At 41.6% G+C, this 24,262-nt stretch overlaps 1 protein-coding gene across 3 annotated transcripts in view; it reads right to left on the bottom strand.

Moving 5' to 3' along the window:
* Positions 1-6,704: 6,704 nt before the first annotated feature.
* Positions 6,705-24,262, bottom strand: part of ZNF521 (zinc finger protein 521) — a 294,208-nt gene continuing 276,650 nt past the window's right edge. For all 3 annotated transcript variants that reach the window (XM_017498379.2, XM_017498367.1, XM_017498370.1), the window contains one exon: positions 6,705-7,518. In XM_017498379.2, coding sequence (XP_017353868.1) covers positions 7,489-7,518 — 30 coding nt within the window. In that variant the 3' untranslated portion in view covers positions 6,705-7,488. The remainder of the gene's footprint in view (positions 7,519-24,262) is intronic.

Raw genomic sequence — 24,262 nt, 5'->3', positions numbered from 1 at the left:
CAGAGAGAGACCCGAACTTCATCTAAACAGCATTCTTTTCACTCCCTTACTCTGGGAGTCTGGTATTTACTAAATGAGCAAATGATGTGAAGTAAATGATTTATAAAGATATATGGTGGCCATACACAAGAGGGATAAGAGGAGGGAGACCAGAGGTGGGAAATGATAAGGGTCCCCCTAAGGTCGTATTGGAAATGGAAAGAAAAGAATAAACATAAGAAATATGGCCAAGTAAGAACACAGGAGTTGGTGCCTGATGGACTAAATGATTGAAAGAGGAGAAGGAGTTCTGGGAGAGAAAGAAAAAAAAACCTAGAAAGACTGGGTGGCTACTGGTGACCTTGGTCAGTACATTTTCAGGAAGAGGATATTGCTGATTGATGGAAGCCAGCCTGCAGGTGAGTCGGAAGTGAGTCAGTGGTCAGGAAATGGAGGATGTGGGGCAGACCACGAATTTGAGAAATTTGGAAGAAAATGAAGGAAATAAATAAAATAGTCTTGTAAAGAGGCTTCAGGGTCAAGCAAAAAGTTTCTTTTTTTTTTTTAGAAGAAAGCTATGTGCATTTGAAGACAGAAGAAAAGTATACAGAGGGAAGGAAGACACTAAAGGAACTAGACAAAGTGGGACCTCTGTACATTGAGGGGGTTAAAGCAGCGGGGAGGGGTGGGTTAGCATGGTAGAGCTGCCAATAGAACTCTGCATGGCGAAGAGAATGTTCTGTAACTGTGCCATTCCATATGGAAACCATGGACCTCATGTGGCCACCAAAGACATGAAATGTTCCTAGTGAGACTGAGGAACTGCATTTTTTATTTTGCTTAATTTAATTTAATTTAAATTTAAATAGCCACATATTTAAATAGCTAGAGGCTACCATATTGGATGGTATAAGAGCCTCAGGGAACCAAAGGCTTTGGGACTAGACTCTTCCTCTGACTCAGAAAAAGAAAGCCAAGAGAGACAAGCCAGTGTTGTTCACACTCAGGAGAGGAAATATGTGTTTGCCCCTCCCAAGTGACCTTGGCTTTTTGGTTACACCTTGGTGATAGCCATGTTATTAGATCATGAGATGAGAGACCTTTGAAAATTTACATCCCCACGTAGATATTGTGGTCTGAATCGTACTGTCTGCATCAACCAGCTGAGTTGAAGAATGGCCAAATCTCACATGGCAGAGGGCATCACCCTCAGTCTGTCTGCAGCCCATCAGCAAGCACTCCTTACTCATGGAACAGAGATGGACAGGACTCTGGTAGGTTTCTTGGGATGAAGGCCATTTTGGAACAGGGCTTTCTGGTTTTTGAGTGACAATAAAGCCATCCTCTGATTTTCTAGCCTGCGTTCTGCTCCCACATCTCACTGTTCCTTTGAATCTAGGTATTTTAAAGCCAAAGAGAAGTGATTGCTCTCGAAGGGATTTTTCTTAGTTGATGTTTTCTTGAAGAATTTCCCACCCTGAGAAATGGGTGTATGTTCTCCTCCTTATTCTGCAGGTAAACAGCCCAAATTCAGCATCCACGGTTGCCCTGAGAGAGCATCGCCCATCATTCCACCAGTGCGCCCTCCCTGAGATGGTGGCATGTGTTGTTTGGGCTGTTTGTCATAGCCACCGCAGCTGGGAATTCAAGATGCTACACTTAGGCAGAAGTCCATGAAGGAATTAATTGATATGAGCCAGAAGTTGATTGCCATTTAAGTACTCAGCCTCCACCATTGCCAAGTTTCCCTCTTTGCAGAAAGAACTGAGCTTGCCTGCAAACTGGCTCATTCAGAATGTGAGCACAAGATGGAATTCAACCTTTAATATGCTGCAACACCTGCTTGGAAATAAAGGGGCTCTGTGCTTTTCCCCCCAAGGAGTTGACAGCTGACTTCATTACAGAGGAATGTGGCAGAGACGGTAGAGGCTACTCTGCAGTCTCAGGGGGCACTCACCAAGGAATGCAGTGCCAACCAGGCCTGAGCTTTGGGACTCTGCCAGAAACTCATGCTGGCCTATTTTACCCTAAATCATCCCTCTTTCTTGAACTCCAGTTTTCAGTGTCTTTGGTAGGCACTTCCTCCGCACAAGGGAGGTGCTAAGTGTCTCTGGCCTGCAGAAGCTAAATGGAGAAGCATTTGCAGGTGTTCTGTAATGGGATCTGGATTTCCAAGCTTCCTTTCTCAAGGGTTCTGCAATGTTGCACCCCAACAGGCACAAAGTCAGACTGCCATGCTCTATAGAGCGGAACTTGAGGGTTCACTGGAGTCCTTGTCCATGTTCTGGAACTGACCCAGAGCTGCTCTGGGAAGCCTAGCCCAGCCTGTGGGGGTCCCTAGAGGGTCTCTGGTGCTGTGACCTTCCACTGGGGCTGAAACACTGATTTTGCTTGTCAGTTTTCAAAGCAGAATGTCAACCCTGTCACCCATTTACATGATTTCTAAAGCATATTAATCTGGCCCCCATTCACAACACAAAATTTAGCATTATCTGGCTTGCATCAGAGAATATTAACTTTCTATCATTTGTTATCCTTTATCACCCCCAGAAATCTGTCTGAAATCTAAACGTCCAGAAATAGGAGCAGCCTCACATAGAACACATCCATTCTCTGGATTACTCAGTTCAGCATTAAGCAATGTGAATATGAAGGTCACAGAGCAACTTCAAAACTGCATATAACGCTAATTGAAAACAAAGCACAGTTTGAACTTTGATATATAAAAGTCATATCGTTCTTTTAAAACAAACATTTAAAAAGGGCTGGAATGAGAATAATTAGAAAAAATAAAACAAAACAAACAAACAAACAAAAAAACCAGTTGATGCCAGAGGTCAAAACTGTCAATCCAAGATTCAAGCCTGGCCTGAAAGTGTGTCTCATATGGCCCACACAGTGGGGGCCAGCAGAGTTTGAATTTAAAAAAAACGGAATAGGTTGCCAACATTTGGAAATTGGAACATAGCATGCAGCCACCCGGATTGCTGGCTCCTCGGAAGGCACGAGGCAATCTGGCACCAGGAGCCTCTTTCCCTGAAGGCAACAGGGGGGCAGGGGAGGGGGCATTTGCTCTCCAGGTTGCTAGAAGCCCCCGTGCCAATTTCTCACTTGCTGAGTCTATAATCCCTGGACCAGTGTAAGGGTGATGGGATTCTGGGTCATTTCTTCCTTTCTCCCTCTTCACAGGCTTGCTATTGGTTATTATGTTACTTCAGGGTTAAAATCATCATGAAATGCCCCATTGTCAAAAGCAGTGTTGAGGGAAGAGAGTCTAAGGCACACACTACTTCTCTACTCCTTAAACGTTCTTGTCTAATTTCTAGTCTTGAGTCAGGTACACTCACCTGAGAATGACAGCTACAGAACCCGCTGGTTCTCAAACTTGGCCACGTTAGAATCAGCTGAGGAGCTTCGATGTCCAAGTTGCACTCTAGACCAGTGGTCTTCAACCTTTTTGGTAACAAGGACTGGTTTCCTGGAAGACGATTTTTCCGTGGACCAGGGTTACGGGTGGATAGCTTTGGGATGATTCAAGTGCACGGCATGTGTTGTATACTTTATTCTTGTTACATTGTAGTAAATGAAATAGTTATATGACTCACCATAATAAAAAATCAGTGGGAGACCTGAGCTTATTTTCCTGAAACTAGGTGGTCCCATCTGGGGGTGATGAGAGACAATGACAAATCATCACATTAGATTCTTACAAGGAGCTCTCAACCTACATCCCTTGTAATGCTATAGGGTTTGTGCTCTATGAGAATCTAAAGCTGCCACTGATCTGACAGGAGGCAGAGCTCAGGCTGTCATGTGAGTGATGGGGCGTGGCTGTAAATACCGACGCAACTTGGCCCTGCTCCCTTGCCTGCTGCTCACCTCCTGCTGTGCAGCCCAGTTCCTAACAGGCCACACAGACCCATACTGGTCCGTGGCCCTGGGATTGGTGACCCCTGCTAGAGACCAATTAAGTCAGGATCACTGGGGTGGGGCTCAGGCCACGGATGTTTTTAAAGTTCCCCAGGTCATTCCCATGTAAAGAAGTTTAGGCCACTGCAAATCATGTACAATTTTACATGAGAGCCATTTCTTAACCTCGGTACTACTGACATTTTGGGCCAGATGATTGTTATGGGGACCTGTCCTGTGTATTATGTGATGTTTAGTAGCATCCTCAGCTCTACCCATAGATGCAGTAGCATTTCTCCAAATAAGAAACACTGCATTAAGTCATAAAATGATGGTCAGGAACACTGGCTATTATATTGGTCACCGACCCATCTATGTGGCCGTTGAGAAATTTCTTTTGGAATTAAGTGCTAGGGAAGCATTTTTTCTCTTGAGGTACTGATATATTCCTTCCTTTCTAGATGTTTTTTCCCCTTTACTACCAGGAAGCTCCAAGTCAATGCTAAAATGCACTGAAAATCAAAACTGAAGCAGAAAACAAGGCAACTACTGTAGTATATTTTCTCTCCTCTGACTTCACATGTGCTGATTTTCCTATTAATGTTTTGTTCATTTTTAAGTTGCCTTTTATATCCTTAGGGAAGGATGTAGAATGTAAATATAAACAAGGTAACAAGTCAATGAGGGGAATGACTGCTCCAAGCACTGTTCAGTATTTATGACCCAAAGAACGGTTGGTTCTAAGGAGGAGGGACTTGGTAAGTAGGAACTACCTCCTAATTATTGGAGGATCAACCAGTTTGATGGAGCAATAATGGTCAACTCCTCCAGCCTCCGAGCTTGGTCTGGAAAGAGGCTGAACTGTGTCTGTGCTGAAGGAGCCCGATGCCCAGCTGCGTGGAGGCTTCTAGGGAGAATGGCAAACACAGTTTCTGATGTGTCCTAAGAATTCCAATTCCTGGTGTTTATACTAGAATCTGGGAAGTATCCAAGAGGCAACGTTGTTAAAGGCAACTTGGGATACATCCCTGGGATGACACATGACCTGCTTTCTGTAAATAAAGAGCAGCTTACCTTTAGTAAAATATAACTCACTCAATAACCAGATGTTTTACAGCTTTTAAAAAATCATTATTAAGTGTGGCTATTTCATTCTAAATGCAAAATCCTGAATGGACCAGAGATCTTAATTTTTTAAAAATATAGCTGAGTATTTTAATTATAGATGTACTTGCATATTCTCAGCGTCCTTCATTATTTATGTAGCTGGTGAAAAAGCTTTTTAATTAAATAGCATGCTGGCAATCCATTGTGAAATATATAGATGCAGGTTTTCCTAGCATTATGAAGCTGAAAGCTGAATACACATGTTCGCCAACTTACGATGGGTTTAGCTGGATGTAACCCCATTGTAACTTGAGGAGCTACTAAATGTGTATCACTTTTGCACCATGAGAAAGTTAAAAAAAAATTGTAAGTTGGGAACCATCTGTGGACGCACACACACACATGCGCACACACACCCCATTCTGGCAAGCACACATACTTTAATCACTATAAAATACTTCTGAATGATCTTAAAATTCGACCAAACCTCTTTATATTGCTAACATAATCGTGTAATTTGCCACCACTCCACTTGATTATTGTGTTTAATGTGCTCAACGAACTTGGAAATATGGTAGGGTAGTGGTTCTCAACGTGTGGCCCCCAAACCAGCAATATCAGCATCACCTGGGAACTTCTGAGGCACATTTTTGAGCCCCACCCCAGGCCAACTGAATCAGCCACTCTGGGAGTTGGGCCCAGCACCCCAGGATGTAACAAGCTTTCTAGGTGATCCTGAGCAGGCTAAGGCTTGAGAGCCATGGGATGGGGATTATGCCTGGTGGTGCTGGTAATCTAGGTTTCATCAATGGTTCTCCTGATGACAGGTGGTCACAACAAAGTCAACTGGTCCCTGCTTTTAGTTCCCCACCAAAAAAGTGCCGTGAGGATTCTTGTTTAAGGTTCAAAGGTCTCAGAGCTTAGAAGAGGTCAAAAGACTCACAGTGGCTTAAATATTTTCAGCATGGTTTGCATGAAAGTTGCCCATGAATACCAGGTCTTTACTTGCCAATTTTAACTAAATGTGTATAACGGGGTTTACTTTACACATTGTAATTCTTCTCTTCTTTCAAAAAAAAAAAAAAAAAGCAGCGCTGAAATTAGAGCTCCTATTCACCATTGTATGACAGGCTGTGGTGGAGGCAACCTTCCAGAGATACCTCCATACCTGGGTGAAGGCTGATGACCAAGTTCTGTTACCTTCCTGGGCTGGAGGAACCAAGGCCAGGAGGTGAAGCAACTCCCATCTGGAGGCAGTGCCAGAACTAGAACTAACAACCATCTGACTCCCTGCTCTGTGCTTTGTCTTCTGAATGAACAATGCTGCTTCTTAAGTACACATAAGCCAAACTGCTTCTCAAATTGCAGCCATCTACTTTGAGTTCAGATTTGCACAGCATGACATGAATTGGGCTGCAAATTATGCAGAAAACAGCCATCACATCCATCTGTGATGTCAGAATCCTCAAGTACAATGTGACCTGTTAGTATGTAACAGAGTAGAAGGATACTGCGTCTGATTCCTTCCCTAAGAAGAGTGATGAATATCCTTCCAGATGCATTTGGCCCAGTGTGAAAAGGTTAAATATGATTGAGATAATGCCTGTGATATGCTCAAGAGCAGATTTCATATCCAAGGGTGCGGGCAATTAGTTTTTTTTTTTAATGGTGTAGTAACTAGAGAAAGAAAACACACAAATACACTCATACCTAATGGTAAACTGAATTTATTTCCTCTTGGAAAACAATTCCAGTAATCTCCAGGTTCAGACCGCAGAGTAAACATTAATAACAGTAACATACAGGTTAGTTCAACTGATTCAAGAATTTGGCTGCGTGAAATCATTAAGGAAAACCTTGAACACTCAAAGCTTCAAATGTATCCAGGAAAAAAAATTCTTTTGACAGTCTACATAACAACTATTGCATATATAGTGATGCTACCTGTCACATTGCAAGGCTTACAAATATATATATACGGGCCTTATCCAGCTGTGGGGTTCTGTTCTGTGAGAACATCTCTTTGTGGTTTGCAAGAATCTTCAGCAATAAAAAATAGTCTTGGATTTAACCGCTGATATACCAAAAGAGAAATTCTAGGCTTAAGTGTAAAGAAAAGGAAGTCCAACCATAGTCTCATGTATAACAGTTGTTTTTAATCTTTCTTCCTTAAAAATACTTTATCTTAAGCCATTTTGCTATTACTTTTTTTTTCTAATCTTGCCTGAATAGGGCCCAAGTCCACTTGTCTTTATAAGACCATTTTAGTATCAGACGACATAATACATGTGCAACACGTTATATACAAGGGGTCTATCCGGTGCGCAAAAGTTCAAACACATGAACATCCAACAGTTTTGATAATACAAGTTTTATGGTACAATACAATGTTTCTGAATAATATACATTAACAATGAAAGTTTCGTGCAAAGAGTAAAACATGTTCCCTTTTTGTGCCACAAAAGCAGTTCTCCTTGAGAGACTGTACTTGCACTAACTGCTGTGTTGGGTCATTGTATGATTCTGCAAATAAAAAAAAAAAAAAAAGAAGAAGAGAGGGAAAACAAATTTCAGTGATTTCATTTTCATCAGACCAAGCATATATACCTGTGATTGATTCATAATGACATGAACAATGAGTTTCTGCCCTCTGATGAATAGTGCTCATGAGTGCCTTGTAATGCTAAAAAAAAATCTGCTTCTTTCCACGGAGAAACAGACCAAGAGAGCTTCTGAACCTGCTGCCACCCATGAGGGCCTGGAGGGAGGGGCCGGGCCAGTAGCCTCTTTAATGTGAGATGGCTGGCTGGCACCTGCCTTTTCTCCACCTCTGCCACGCCTTTCTACAATACCCTCTCACCATCCATCATCTCTTCTTATTAAGATAGGACCCAGTGTTCAGAAGCAGGTAGCACCATTTTAATAGTTTTATGTATCTGTGCATGATTTCTACTGGTCATATATGCCTCTGTGCCAATTCCTTTGAGACTGTAACATCTTGACACAACAGGGCTCTATCTGCCCCCGAATATGCACATGAAATGCAAGAGTTGCCTGGCTGATGATGGACAGTGGGGGCAGCTCCCCCACTGAGGGTGGGCTTCTGGCTGCGGTCATACCATGGCTCATGGCTACTGTACCCGCCCCCGGATGCCCTTTCTCAGCTGACACAGCTTGTGTTGTATACTGGCAGTCTCCTCTCCATCTATGCCAGCATGGTACCCTTTCTGAGAGAGCGCCCTCTTTCCAAATTGTGAGATGGTAACTGGGATAGCTGGGCAACTCAGAACCACCAGCCAGGCACCAAGGCTGGACGCGCCGGGTGGGAAGACTCCAGAACCAGGCCTGGAGGGTGGTCACAGATTTGCAGGACATTTGTTTGAAGCATAAGCCTGAAGATAGCCTGATCGCCACTCTCCTTCTCTGCACTTACCCAGAGCCATGTTCTCTCATTACTTACCTGTATCCCCTGGCCCCGATCCCTTCTTAGCACAACCTTGGGGCCTAGCTCAAAACATCATCACTTCCACGCTCACCCCATCTAACACTGATCTCTCCCTTCTCTGATTTCCTGCTGCACTTTATACTGCTTATATAGGATGCATCTTAGGTCTTGTTTCATGATTATTTGTAGGCCTGGCTCTCACCCATGCCAATAATTCTGATGTTCATTCATTTATTCATTCCTCTACAAACATCTATTGAATATGTGCATCACCACCTGGCCACATGCCATAGCGCTGCAGTGCTCAGGAAACAGGGTTTGGCTATTTCCGTGACTGGCTGGCAAGGCAAGGGCTACAGGAGAGGAAAGGCATGGTCCTTCCCTTCACGCCTTCAAAGTGCTCACAGTCTAAAGAAGGTCATGTGGGCACATAACAGTAAAGCAGTCTATTAAGTCTATTAGAAAAGAACACAGACATGTCACAGCTACACTGACCCTGCCTTGCCATTGGGGAAGGGTTCGCAGTGGATCCAGCATACTGACAGCTAGAAACGTGAGCAGAGGGTACAAGGAGGGCACTCTAGGCCAAGGGACGCACATGGGTCAGGGCAATGAATGCACGGTATGTTTTCAGACCTGCAACTTGTTCAGATTGGCTGAATTCTTCTGGAGTGTTCTGAATCAACAGTACTCATGAGACGCGAAGATGGAGGTGGTCTGGAGCAAGAATATGAGCAGTCTTATGTACCTTGCTAAAGAGCTCAGACTATCTTGTAGGTTCAGGGAGCCACTGGAATATTTTAAGCAGAGGTCTTCATCTCAGAGATGTTTGTTATCTCTTCATCCTTTACAGCAACTAGCAAACTGCCTGCTCCTTGAATATAGGCTAAATGACCAGAGGTTTGGCTATGAACCAACTGGGATTGGGTGCAGAAGTGGGGGAGCAGGGAGCCTTGTGAAGAGGACCCAGATCTTCCTTGCCCCACATCAAATTTAGCTCATTTTTGAAGAAAATGGATGACAAATCATGATGGAGAACTGTGTTTCATTCTCCCTTCTTTAAAACATAGTTTAACAGTCCCAGCCTCAAAGTGAATACAGGAAGTAGCAAATGGTTTTTATGCAAACTCCTTTATCTATATGTTGATTTTTAATACTTCTGAAAAGTACTTGTCACCAATATGTAGACAGAAAGGGTAAGAAAGGTACTAATGAGACCAAAAAACTACTATTTTCTTAAAAATCAACATGACTATATTCAGAAAGGTTATGAACAGTAAAAGCCTGATTACTCAAAATACACCACATCTAAGCCTTTTTATACCTTTTGCTATCTCAGAGTCAAGTTTACAGAAAGGTTTTTTTAATTTTTAAACAGTCCAAAAAGAATTACCAAGTAAGTACAAGGAGATATGACAATACAGATCAAGCATCTCCAAATGGGAAAATTCAAAATCCAAATACTCTAAAATCTGAAACTTTTTGAGCACTGACATTGATGCCACATAGCTGTCTGAGCTATGACACCTTGGCTTTCTGATGGTTCAATGTACTCAAACTTTGTTTCGTGCAAAAAATTATTGAAAATATTGTATAAAATGACCTTTGGGCTATGTGTATAAAGTATATAAGAAATATAAATAAATTTTGTGTTTAGACTTGGGTCTCCTCCAAAGATATCTCATGTATATGCAAATGTGCCAAAATCTGAAATCAAAAAACACTTCTGGTCCCAAGCATTTAAAAAAAGGAATACTCAACCTGTATTTATGGAAATAATAGGACTCTTACAGATAAATGGGTTTTTTTCTCTTACCATAATCAAAGTAAAAAAAAAAATCAGTTTAATAATATTACTTTCAAATGCTTATGATGGACAGTCCACATGTGGATGGATTCTAGGGGTTAGTGAAAGAGTATATAGTGCAATGTTCCCAGTGTTTTTTTTATGAGCTTATATCAAGATGCTACAAAACAAGAACCTAAAACAAACTGCCCATAACAATTGGCAATAGTTGTGTGTTGTACGCTTTCATCCTCAACCAAAGCCGTACAAGTCTCTTCAGAGGTGCAAGGACGTGAACAAATACACATACATCACTTACTGCAACAGACTGAAGCTGTTTCATAAAGGAGTTATGTTTTGCATATAAGAGAGAATAATATAAATCATTTGTGAGAAGGACAAGGATATGGCTTGTGAAATTCAAAAATAAAGCACCCCGATGTAAGTAATATCAACATAAGAAAGCTGGCATGAGAAAAGTAAGGGCAGGAAGTCCTCTTGGTGCAGAGATGCCTGCAGACCACAGAGGTCTCTTACTCTCATTTTGTTTGGTTTCTTCTTTTTTTTGATCCTGCCCAACAGACGGCTATGGCAGGGTCTCCCCAGGCCTGGCTGTCCACCAATGGCAGTGATTCTCATGATGGAAGGCAGCATGTTCCTAGAGGTTCTTGGCAATGGATCTATTTGTATTGGAAATAATCCCCCATGGGATTCTGCTCCATCCTCAAGGGCCTGCCTCACTGCCTTTGAGGATCTGGGGATGTGTCTGTTCTCCTCCCCCATGCAGTATTTCAAGTCCACTGAAAATACAAATGGCTTCATTTCATCTTCTGGAGGAAGGAATGGAGTATCCGAGCCACAGTTTATTCTACTGGCTTTTAGGTGTTGGAGAGAACACATGCGAAGGCCTAGTCTCTGGTCTTGACTACAAGATTCTCTGAACAGAAAAACAAGAAGTTGCTTCCTGGGAGCACTCACTGTTTTTTGTGTTTTCTGATACTCATAGACTAACAGACATTATTTCTTTAGAAAGGGAGACAAGGGGCAAGTGGGAAGGCTGAAAAAGTTGACAACAGGAGCGCCAAACAAAAAGAGAGGGTAGGCTCTAAGGCCCCGTTTGCTCTCCCCCTGGCTACCCGCCACACCACAGAGCCACTCCTGAGACAGCGAGGACACACATGCGTATAAGCAGAAAGCAGAAAACCGCTGGCAGGCCATCCGCAAGCAGCCTTCTCTCTGTGCAAGAGTTTTCAGCTCTTTAGGTCCAGAGGAAACCACTATGCTAGAACAAAGCAGTGGGTAATCTCACCAATTTTACACAGCAATTCACAGTCCCCAAAGTACTTTAATGCAATGACAGGTTATGAGAAAAAAATATCTGTTCCAATGAAGGGAAAGTGTTTTACATAATCGAGAAGAACATCAGTGCAACATCAGTGGAGGTGGGGGGTGAAGACAGAAAAGGAAGTAGGAAGAGGAGAAAACTTCTGTAATCCCACAGAGAGCCATATTCTACTCTGCAAAAAGCCATCTCCTGGAGACCCCATGTCTAAGTAACTGAAAATTGCAAACCATTAATCCCAGTTATGAACAGTTGTTTTACACGAGGGGGGTTTGTGTTAAAAAAAATCAAATCCACAACATACCTAAAGCTTAAAAGAAGATCCATCTAGGCATGATACCTTAATAGCGAGGTTTCAAAAACACTTTCTTTACTGTAAAGGGCCCCATTTGGAAGGAGTGTGCTATATGTATTTTTTTTTCCTCTATAAATGTGAAATTAAACTTAGAAAGCTAAAAAACAGATGAGGACCTTAAAAATTCCCTTCTAGCACTATGTATTTCTTTTTAAATATGAGATGCCTTTCATTTTACAAGACTGGAATTCTCATTTTGGGCTTGGCACTCTAACAAATGATTAATTCAGCCTCCTTTTTTCTGAGAGCTGACCACATTTACTGGTCAAACGGTTTAATCCTATTTAAAATGCAATCCAAGAAAAATATTTTTAAGTAAAAATAAAAATCCATGATCCTTTGAAACTGTTCACCTTGGCTAAACATATTCCATTTTCCCGCAATCTTGATGTAAATCTGAATTTTGGCACCTATATCAATGATGAAATTCAGCGTTGGAGGAAAGCCAGGGGGAACCTATCTTCCCAGGGTTAAAAAATTAAATTCCCAACCCCAAAACTTATGCCCACAGATTGCCTCCACTTCTCTAATTCTTTGGCAGAGACCATGTCTCGTCTGTGCTTTGTAACACTCTGTTGGCACTGGCAAAATGTTATGTATCAATGGTCATAAAAACAAAAACGGCATTTGAATGGAAGTTTTGTGAAATCTGTTGATTCAAAGATGTTAATCATTTTTACCATGACTTGTTTATTTATAGCCTTTTGTTTCAAACAAATTCTGACAAGCTTTTAAAACTTAGAAAAAGAGCCAGCATGCTATTTTAAAATGAAAACAAGAAAAAAAAAAAAAAAAACAAGCTTTCCACTAATTCACTGTGCCATTAGAAACCTGAATTTAAACTGCAGTTGTATTCAATTTAAATGAGATGTTTTCCAACTAGATGAAATAGTAGGCAATTGTGGCTCAGAAACAATGCAAGGCGGGAAGAAATAAAGAAATATAAAGATTAAATGTGGCTGCTTCTTTCAACAGATGGTGACAGCACCATGGCAGCGTGTTGTTTCTTCTTCAGTTGAAGAACACAAACATCCGTAATCAATCATCACTGATTAACTAATTATATTACTCTTCCTTTTATCACTTGGGTTGGACCTTTATCTGTAAACATGGAGGATAATCGGTGTGCTCTTATTTTCTGGAAGCATATTCCAGTTCACATACAGTCGTGCAGTTACAGGCTGCAAACAGAATTCTACGTTACTGTCCACCTTTAAGCACTATGGGTTTTTTTCATTTTTTTTTTTTAAACAAAAGCAATTGGTTTCCAACAGGCTGGATAATAAGTCTTTTGACCTGCATTCTTCTTTGACCCATTAAGGTCACCCTGCGCTCGGGCATATAGCTGACTTAGGAAATGCCTGCAAGTCCTACATTTCATCTCCTGCCCACTCAAAATAAAGCTTTCTTTAAATGTGTCTGTACGGGTCCCCGAAGGCCAAAGAGGCATCCCTGTAGTGGGCAATGGAGGGACAGAAGCTTCTGCCTTTATTAATGAATGCAGACCATTATGAGTCTGGCTGGCTCCTTCCCGGTTCCCAGAAGCATATACTGTACGTGACTTAAAATGCTAGAATATTGACACAAAGCGAGCCGGGCACCCCTAAGGAAAATTACTCCTTGGATATAATGTAGGCTCGTAACAGCTATTAGAGTACAAAATAAAACCCTCCGGGATCAGACTGACATATACTGCATTCTACCTAGTCCTCAAACATTAGAAGAATTTCTTTGTGAAGGCATTCTCAAGGACAGCATTAAACTGACTTTTGTAGCAATCTGCAACAGCTTTTTGGCTTAGAGCTTTTAGTACTAAATCTCTGGTTTGAATCAATATAAGTACTATATCTTCTACATTAATCAATACATTTGGTTCAATACATGTTCTATTAAATTATACTTTCTAATCAAGATTTTTACATTTCCACCCTCTCTCTTTTTCGTTCCCAACTTCTTATGCTAGTAAAATAGTTTTAAAAGTATATACAGCTAATGATGACAGGATCCTGGGCTATTTCCCCTGAACGTTAGCAGGAAAAATAGTCAAAACGGCAAAGGGTGACCTTTAAGCATCTTAATAAGGTTAACAGGATGTGAATGTTAATAAATTAACATTTTCAAAGTCCACACAATTACAAAAGTACTCATAATTTTAAACTGATTAAAAGTAAATTGCTACGGCTCTGGAAGTACCATTAGGAATGTTCTAAAAATTACACTGAAGACCAAAATCACCCTGAAGTACCCCACTTTGCCCACCCAAAGTTTCTACTGCCCACAACTATATAATTCCTGGATGAAGAAATATGGGGTAATTGTGTTTTCATGGGCCTTACCAGGTAAACATCAGGTCCATATCTGTGGATATGTGCATTTTTGTGAGCTATGTTATAGTTCAACGAATATTTTTTTAAAGACAAATACACAATATTTTCCCTAAGTTCTATGAGAATTGAAAAGACACATGCATAGTGGATTTTTCGTAGCCAGGGAAGTTGACTCATAATCTTTACATTTGTAGAATCTACTAGAATGAAGTTCTACTTTTATTATGACATAGCAATGGCATTTCGAAACTGTCATGATATGCTTTTGCCCCCTCCTTAATGCCATGAATGTTGCATTTATGATCATGTTTGCACTGACAGAATTTCCCTTTTTATTTTTTCATATGGTAATGTCATCACCATGAACTTACAGAGACACTGATGCATTTTCTTTTGACATTTAACTGTTCACATGGGCTTGGTCTGACATCTCAAAGCATTTTCTGGATGACACTAAGCTATATTAAAGCAAAAGGTGAAATGGTATCATCAGAAGTGATCAGAAGAATACAAGATATTAAAGATGGAAAGGACTATTAGGGCATTTAGCTTGTCCCCCTGTAAGAACATAATTGTTTGATAAAGTTTACACACTAGGCCAGTTCTGAATGATTCTGGCAATGGAGTTTCTATCATACCTCCCATAGGAAACAATTTTACATTCTAATAAACCTCACTGAAGGACATTTTTGTTGTTGTTTTCTCTGGACTCTGTGCTAACAAAGTTCAGAAAAGGGTGATCTGAGATAATCCTGAAGCATGAAGACACTGGCATGTTGATGAGTTTATGCTCCCAACACTTGATCATGTGCCTATAGTATAAGGCTCTTCTATCTCATCTGAAGCAACCTAAAAGACCACCCGGTACACCATTTCTCCGTCATTATATAAAAACATGCCATTCACTTGCTTGGTTCCAGAGGGGAGCCTGAAAATAGATTTTAGAAGGCCAGGGGGGCTTGCCTTACAGCAAGCAGTTTCCCAGCCTCAGCATTACTGACACTTGGGACTGGACAATTCTTTGTTCTAGGGGGTTGTCCTGGGCATTGTGGGATGTTTAACAGCATTCTTGGCCACCATTGCCAACATGCTAGTGGCATCTTCCCAGTTGTGACAAGCAGAAATGTCCCCTAACACTGCCACATATCCCTTGGTGGGAAGCATCTCTCCCACCGGGGAGATATTGAAGAATCCTTCCTTATACTGTTTGAAAAACATGTGTGGATGAACAAATGAAAGCTGGGAGATAATGAGAGTTCTGCATTTGAGGGATCTGAAGAATCTGCAGGGAAGAACTGATCTAAAAGGAAAGAAGAAATGGTGGTCTATGAGATGTGTCAAATAGCTGTAATGAGGAAGTCTTGTGAATGAGCTGTTTTGTTACTGACAGGTCAGATACAGGAACAGGTGGTTATAAGGAAGACATATAATTGTTCTGAATTTACTTTGTATTGAAAATACATTGAGCTTGCATACCATGCTTGAGCATGCTACTTTGTCTTCATTCTAAGATGGCATCCTCCTCATCTTAAAAAGAGAATTGCAAAGGGACACATATATACCACAGGAGACTGTACTGCATGACATTTGAAATACAGTCAATGGGTGAACATGGGCAATTGTACAGAAATTGTAGAAAGAAGTTTTTGAAATATACAATAAATGGGATTGTTTATGTGAAGAACCAAGTATTTCCAGAAGTGTTCATTTTTTTAGTGACTTCATTGAGACCATCAATGAACAAAGATGGTATATTTTAGTGGCAATCAATCAATGCTGCTTTAGGTATATTTGTAATCTAATAATGTTTAAAGGAACCCAAATATTAAACTCTGGAAACCAGTATTTGGGGAATGGAAACAACCATCTACTTTGAAAAGAACTACAGAGCCATCATCTTCAATTTGTTGGTCTAGACTCAATGGCGGGTGAATCAACTACACCTGTAAGAAATGCCGCAGAGAAACAAAAAATTGGTTTCAGAGCTGGGGTGGGGTGGTACCCAGCAGCATCTGGTCCAGTATCTCATTTTACAGATGAGAAAATTAAGTCCCAGAGGGTTGAAGCTCAAATTCAGGGTCTTAGAATTAGTCCTACAGCTGGGCCAGCTGTAGAGATAAAGGACACTCATTGCCATAGCCCAGACCTTCTACCCAGAGAGACAGAGTACTCTAAGACACAGAGGAAGGGCGCTTCACCTTGTGAGAGGGGCTTTGTTCTTGGAGGAGTCCCACCTGCCTGGTGTGGGAGAGATGAGAAGACAGAGGTAAAAAGGGAGAAAATGGCTCCTGCAGTAGAGGGAAGAGCAGCCGCAAAGCTGAGAGCTCAGAGGGCAGAGGGCAGGAACCGCTTAGGAGCTGAAGCATCTGGTGGAGCTGCAGGTATGTCTGGCTGTGCAGGGAGGTGGGGAGTCAGTTCAAAGAGGGCCTATTTTCACCACATTTTGCTATTTTCTGCAATATCAAACTGAGCTGGAAAAGCCCATGGTGGTTACCATGTACCAAGAGCACCCAGCTTAGTCTTCGTCTAATGTGAGTCTTCAGAAGCCTGAGCGAAGACTAAGTGTTGAAATCATGCAGTCTCCGTTGCTAACAGAACAATTCATACTATTTTGACAATTAAACATTTTGGAGACATAAAACAAGCCCTTTAATCCACCAGTTTCCAAAGGGCAAAATCTACTGTGACATCATATACGGGAAATGTTAATATCGTGACAATCCCATTTTCCATTAAGATCTTAGAAACAGTAGTAAAATTTTAGTTGCAAGCCGACCCCTGTCTGTTTTGCATACCTGACAGGCTTGAAAATTTCCCTCTTTGGAACTGACAATAGCTGCACTATCTACTACATTGGTAGTGGGAGAAGAAAGGTGCTGAATGGGAAGAAGAGGCTAAAAGGAGCAAAAGGGCCACTGGGAAATATATTAAGAGTATAATGTTTATTTTTAAAAGAAAACAATGAATTGAGCTGTCTGTTTCCATGCAAGAAGCCAGCAGAAAATTTAAATCAAACTATACAAAGCCAGCACCAGTGAGAGGGAGAGTGTAAAGATTTCACTCACGATTCTGGAATTGCAGGATTCCAGCGTATTGCGGGACAGAAGGCTTTGATAGGCAATACTGTCTAATAAGATATTCAGGGATTAAGTCAGTGCTTCACAGACAGATGTGTCCATGTGCCAGTTGTTGCTAAGCTTTAATTTTTTCCCCTGTAATGTTTAATTTATCACACTGGCGCTTTCTAAACTAGAACATCTGTAAACAAGGTTAAGAATGACCTCCTTCCAATTTTACATCCATGAACAGTGCCCCTTCTTCGTGCTCTAATTTTAGATACCTTAAAGATAAATAAATCTTTGGAAGGAAGAAAAAAGAAGGCTTGTCTGACACTATAATGTGTTCATCTTGGGCGAATACAAATTTCCTCTCTGCCAGCTCTCCGTGCACACAACCAACTCTTGCTGCTAAAGCTATATTCAAGCATCCCCTTCCCAGTCAAATGCAATTAAACAAACTTCTGCTAAATATTTAACAGCCTTGTGTAGTAATTAGCGGCAAATAATGGAAGCTTAAATTGATAATTGCTCAGAAATGTCCTCTTGCAAACATTACAAAATTTCAACTTCTCCCTTTTCTCTTAGATTTTGAATCCCGAAAGCTTTTTGAAGAGACTTTAGCTAGTGAAATTAACTATAATCACATCACTTGGCCAAGATCTCAGAGTTAAGTTTGGCTGTTTTGCAGTCAGCTGCAAGATGCCACTGGTATCACTGACTTCACTTCCGTATTTGAAATCCATTGAAATTTAGTTATACACTAAAAGATGGTGGAGCAGGGCATTGATTTAAAAACTGACTGGCAGGCTTAGGATTTAAACTCTGGTCCACCAGATTCAAAAGGTCATCTGATTAGAATGGGAGAAGCACAGGACGTTGTAATTTATATTCAAAGGGTAACCTTTGTAGGAAGAAGGAGAAAGCCAAGACTCTTTCTGCTTTTCCACTTGATAGGGACCCGGATTTCCTTCAACCAAATTCCAATAATTATGAAAAATAGTTTATTGAACTTGGGCAAAAAGCAAAAGAAATGCCACTTCCTTGTAGTGTATTATTTCTTTTATTAAAAACACTGCTACACTCCCTAGGAGGTAAACTCACATTAAGAGTAAGTCAAACATGTTATAAATCATTAAGGATAACAGAAAAACATCTTTCCCCACCGTAAGCAAAAAAAAAAAAAAAGGAAAAAGCAAAAGCTTAGCTTGTCTACTATGGCATAGGCTTTAGTAAAGATTCATTTTAAAAAAACTGTGAAAGGACAATGTATTAATTTAGATAATTAAACTATGTTAAGCATGAGCCACTTCCTGAGTGGGGTGTGTGTGTGTGTGTGTGTGTGTGCGTGCACATGGGAATACACACGTGCACATGTCCATTTCCACGCCTAAGCAAGTGAGTGTTGCACAGGGCAGAAAGAGTTACATACATACATTGCTTATACAGGTAAGATTCCTGGTATTTGCCTTTGATCTTTCTGTCTCTCAGGGGACTTATTCCTGCATGGAGAATGCAATTAGAAGGAGCCCCAAGTAACTCCTGTTTTAAGTTCTAAGCAAACCCTTTAAAAATGCAAATATTTCACAGGCCCAATTCTGTTTGGTTGTCTCCTACTTTAAAGAAAAAATCGGAGTTTGGAGAGAGGAGAAAACATTCACATTCAAGTTTGGTGCCTTTTTTTTTTTGCCCGTGTGCTTGCTTCTCTTTTCCCTTTCCCTGTATGTTACTGTGTATTGCTGAAAAGTTTCAGTTGCTTCTCTTTCCCCTTTCCCTGTATGTTACTGTGTATTGCTGAAAGTTTCAGGTCTCTTTCTTTAACAATCCCCCCCCCACCCCTTAAAACCATCCCAGTTTATTAGCAAGTTCATACAGGCACAAAGAAGAAGTCAGGAATGGTTGAGTGCAATTCCTATTCTCTATTAAGCCTGGTCTTAAGATATATTTTTATTCTCTCTTGTCCACCATTTCCTGTTGTCTTATACTCTTTAAGGTCTTAAAATGGCAGCTCTGCCCCCACTCTCTGCCCTGCCAAGAAGAGCTGCTATCTGCTTCAGAAACCCACACCTGACGTTCCCATTCCCCCTCTCACTTCCTGGGCACCTTTTCTGGCTTTGCTTCTAGGTCTCTGTGGGACAGTTTCCTCACCCCTTATGGTACACGGAGCTACTGGAAAGAGAACCCTTTAATTCCTTCACACAGAGATGTGCTGTAGCTATGGTGAGAGTAATCTACAACCCTCACATCCTTAAATAATTTGCTACTCCAAGTTAATTTTAATTCATTACAATAAAGCAATATAATTTAAAAAATCTCTTTAAAGTGAAGTATTTAACATGATCCTGAAAGAAAGACAGTCTTGACTAACGGAGGGCCAGGCGGCAGGCATGGTGCAAACTCATGCAAATTCAAAGGTGAGCCGTAAACAAGAACACACAGCAACACCGCCAAGCATAAAGGGCCAGGCAACGGGAGGCCTCATTCTAATCAGTCCTCAAAGGAACCTGCCATACAGAAGTGGCACTTATTCTAATTTAAAGCCCTCATGCTTGCTTCAGTGTTGCAAAATTTATAAAAGAATAACTTCATTAAACCGCCTGGCACTTCACACACAAATGCAAACCAGCCACAACACAGAAGGAGCTGGACAAGAGGAAGAGAAATATTCCCAGAGAGTTGTTAGCTCAGATATTAAAATAGTCTGCACTGTGGTGCTTCTCTTTCTGTGCAACGTTCCTTCACCAAGGACTCCTGCCACCGGGCTCTTTACTTCTGTCACGAGTCCTGTTGCTCCTGTGAGTCTGCTTAATAACACTGAAAATCATTCAAAGCGGTTTGGCCAGCCCAGTCACATGCAGAAATACATCTGGCAGTACATAAATGAACGCTATTCAGTGTTCCTTCCCTGGTCTGCAGAGGAGATTGATTCTGAACACACCATTACAGTTCCCATTTACTTGGGTATATATTTCAGACTCACCTAAGTTGTTGAAAAACTAATGTAAGAAAAAATGCCTTCCCCTTAACCCTGGCACTCAAGAAAGAAAACAATAATAAGGGTTAAGTGGAAACAGTCTACTGAATCCACGCACGCATGGCGCTGGAGAAAACTTATTGTCACATCCTAAAACACACACTTTAAAGGAAACTTCTTTTTCTCTCTTGAATCAGAGAGTCATAGAAATGCTACAGAAAAATTACTTCAGGCTAGATTCCTAAGCTACAATGCAGTGTGTGTCAGAACACACATCATTTCATGTTGAACTGTCAGCATATTTTTCAAAATCATTTTTTTTGGAATGCAATGAAAAGACAAATCTGGAAGCCTGTGTAAGAACTCCAAGCCTCTGAGAAATATGTGTCACCCACAAGTTAAACTTCACATCATGATCTTGAGAGATCCCAGTAATGAACGATGCCTTTCCCGCTCAGCGTTTCTCACCATCTTAGCACAAAACTGTGCTAAGGTTTTGCTTCAAAGAGAGTACAGTGAGCATTCAAAAACCTTGAAAATGATAATCCATGGATGAATAAAAGGAAATGGCCTTAGGGTAAGTAAAAGGTGAATCTCTCCAAGGGTTACAAAAGAAAAAGACTGTTTATCCCAGTTGTTTTTCAGAATTTTGGAGTGGGATTCTTGCTGCTGTTATACAGGATGCTCAGACCAGGCTAACTAGAGACCAGTTCCATGAAATGGATGTGAAATTTAAAGATGTCACCAAAAACTGCAGAATGATAGGAGTCCTATTATTCTTAGGGTAAACAAATACTGAAATGGATTCTTTCTTCTCCTTATGCAATCCTTTATATAGTGCTGGAAGCTTTTTACATCCAAATAACCCAATCTATTGGTGAAGGTAAGTTTGTATTCTTTTCTCTCTCCATGAATAAAATAGGGCTAATCAGAGGGAATGAATGAGCTAAATCAGTTATAGGCAGCCTTTATTATATAATAAAATATGGATTATTGATCCTGTGGGGTTGGCAATGCACGATGCAAATTCAGTGAAGGAAACCTCTAAAATTTGAATGAGGCTATCTGTATTGATGCTTAAATCTACTTAGAACTGTTTTCACTTTTGAAAAACTGTCAAAATAAAACAACAACAACTAATTAAACCCAGGGTTCCCAAAAAGGACAAAAAAAGTTCACACAGATGCCTGGGATGGAAGGCTGGAATGGCCCCCTTATAGGGTATAATCCCTTGTTCTATTCCAATGGAGGGAGAAGAAATAGGCAGGCTCTTTGGGCCTATCTGTGGAGTGGTGAGTAAAAACTTATTTGCTAGACCCATATGGACTTCCTTGGCAACTTGCTACAAATCCAACTCAGCCCTGTAGTAAGAATCAATGTATTGTTGTGGCTCTGGCACCTGGGAGGCAGACTTGTTTAAAATACAACACTGGGCTGTCCTAGCAAAATCCTTTCATCTCTTATCTCTTAAAAAATGCAATAATCAGCCCTGGTTAGAAGGCAGCTCTGAATACAGGGTCACACGGCAAGGAAAGCCTACACAGCAAACACTAAAGGGAAAAAACAGAAGCTATGATATTCAACGTGTATTTACACACCTCCGTTCTGCCTTCCCATTCCCCTTATAAATCTGCCCCAAGATACGATGGCATGCTGATTGCCATTTGTGCTCTGCTACAAAGTGCAGGCCAGACTGTCTCTTGTATTCCTTGTAAACTTCTCCCAGCTCTTCCCTACAGAGCTAGCACGCCCTTCCTTTTGACAGAGTTCACGTCCTCTCTACCTTTTGATGGGACATATCCGTGTGCCCCCCCACCACAGCAGCACACACACAGACATGAGCCTTTCTCTCCTTTTTTGTTTTTAAAGAGTAGAAACAGACTCTGTGTTTTGGTAGGCATCCCTCCAAAGCATAGGTGAGCGTCCATGTGGTATGTTTCCGAAAAAGACGCCAATGAAAGGGAGGAATGAGAGATGCTAAACAATGCCGCACCAAAGTTGCAGACTGTTCGGCTACAGTCCAGAAAATGAATCCAATTTTTCATTCTGTCATTATAAATATTTCATTGCAAATGGTACTGATTTTCTGCAACTGTGGTTAAGCAGAGAGCCTCTGTGTGAATATTTAAGAAAAAAAAAAAAGGAGGAAGACAACGAAGAAGAGGGAGGGGGGAATTAAAGGTTAGCAACCAATTAATTTCTCACTTGAAATGTAAAAGATTCTGGGAGAAATTCAACAGTGATGCAGTGTGTGACTCAAAGAAGAAGAAAAAAAAAACATTTACTCTGCTCTTCTTCTGACAGTTTCTCATAAAATATCTGCAGTCCATCTATCTTTTAGTACTCCGGGCTCCTCTGGAGAGCAGAAAATGGTGGTTTAAAGCTCACTTCAGTGCCAGTCTGCGGGAGATTGCTTTCCACAGGACCCCCGCTGATGGAGGCCTAGGGGAAGAGGCCCAGGAGTTATTCAATCAGCCCGAGACTCTGGGGCGGCTGGGGGTCCTTTGAGGGCTGATTATAAAGCTGCCCTCCTGTTGCCTGCCTCGGAACAGAACGAAATGAGCAGCCTCTTGCTGCGCAGATTCTGCAAGAAGGAATTTCACCTGTCATGGAGTTTGTCAGAATTTCAGGATTTATCTTGGTGCAAAATTAATAAAATACCAACCAGGATTTCAGGCTGACTACTCAGCTGTGTCATCTCAAAGTGATCTTTCACCCAAGAAAACCTGGACAGTGAGCACAGCCATTCTTGCCCTACTTTTCCTTTGGAGGATGAACGAGATGATGTGACTAATGCCACCCAAACATCAGAATGAGACCGTGAGCCAATTACACGCGAGGCGGAATTACGCGTGGGTGCCGCTGTCTTAATGCATGACCTCTCGCCCTGCCACTGCAGTTCGAAAGCTTCTTTGGAATCAGTGGAGTCTGAGGCACAAAAAGGCCATTTCTGCAGCTTACAACGCAGTAGGTCCCCTATGGTATCACATCTGTAAAATGCAAACACTGGTACTTCAGACCCGGATTTATCTTTTAAAAGGAGCACTTAACAATGGAGTATGGTAAGAACACTAGTATGAGACATTGCAAATTGATCTTGGGTCGGCTATGAACAACAAGGTGCAGTTCCATCCTGTTTCAGCACACACCCTCCGCATGTCTCATCACCTTCTGGGCTCCGGGAGTGCAGAAGGCGGGGGAGAACACAAGGGGATAGGACAGACTGGGAACCAACTATCTATTTCTGGGACCCTCTGCTGGCTCTGGGCTGCAGCAAGTTTGGCCGTATTTCACTTTAGAATGTGGCTTGTATCGCACAAATCACTACTGCTCTTTTAAGTGAAGTTCTGTACAACCCAGGGGTTTGATCATTTTGAACTGAGGCTTGGGTAGCTCCAAGGCAATTAGCTCTGGTCCTCAGAGTGGGTGGCATTGCCTGGCAGATGGGGCCAGTGTGTGGGGTCTGGATTGGCGCTTGTTCCATTGGCTGGCCCAAGCCAATGGACAGAGTGTGGGCGAGCAGTTCTCAGGACCTTGGTCTCACTCAACTTTGACTTCCATGACACTCAACTCAGGGTTCGACACAGGATTAGTTTGGGTTGCGACGCACACCTTGTTTTGTGTCCCTGGCCTCCATCGACGCCCAGGCCATGGGTACCTGTTACTAACTGATGATTAGCAGCACATCCTTGGCCCTCAGAGTCAGCGATGGGTTTAAGCCATTCCTGCTTTTCGGTCCAATTTCTAATCGACATTTTCTAAATGAGACATTAAACAACGCTGTAATGCATTCTCTTCAGCTCTTCCCCTAGTTAAATGACAGCTCTGCTTTGGAGAACCACCTTAACAATTCAGTAGCAGTCTGACAATATTAACACCAAGAGATCTCAGGAAAAAGTAAGAGAGAGAGAGAGAGTGAGAGAGAGAGAGGAGAGAGCTAGGAAGTGAGCGCACAGATGGTGGGGGGGACGCAGGGTGCTCT

Source organism: Cebus imitator, unplaced genomic scaffold (assembly GCF_001604975.1).
Source record: "Cebus imitator isolate Cc_AM_T3 unplaced genomic scaffold, Cebus_imitator-1.0 Scaffold12, whole genome shotgun sequence".
NCBI classification, from domain to species: Eukaryota; Metazoa; Chordata; class Mammalia; order Primates; family Cebidae; genus Cebus; species Cebus imitator.
This window is presented reverse-complemented; position numbering and strand designations above follow the sequence as displayed.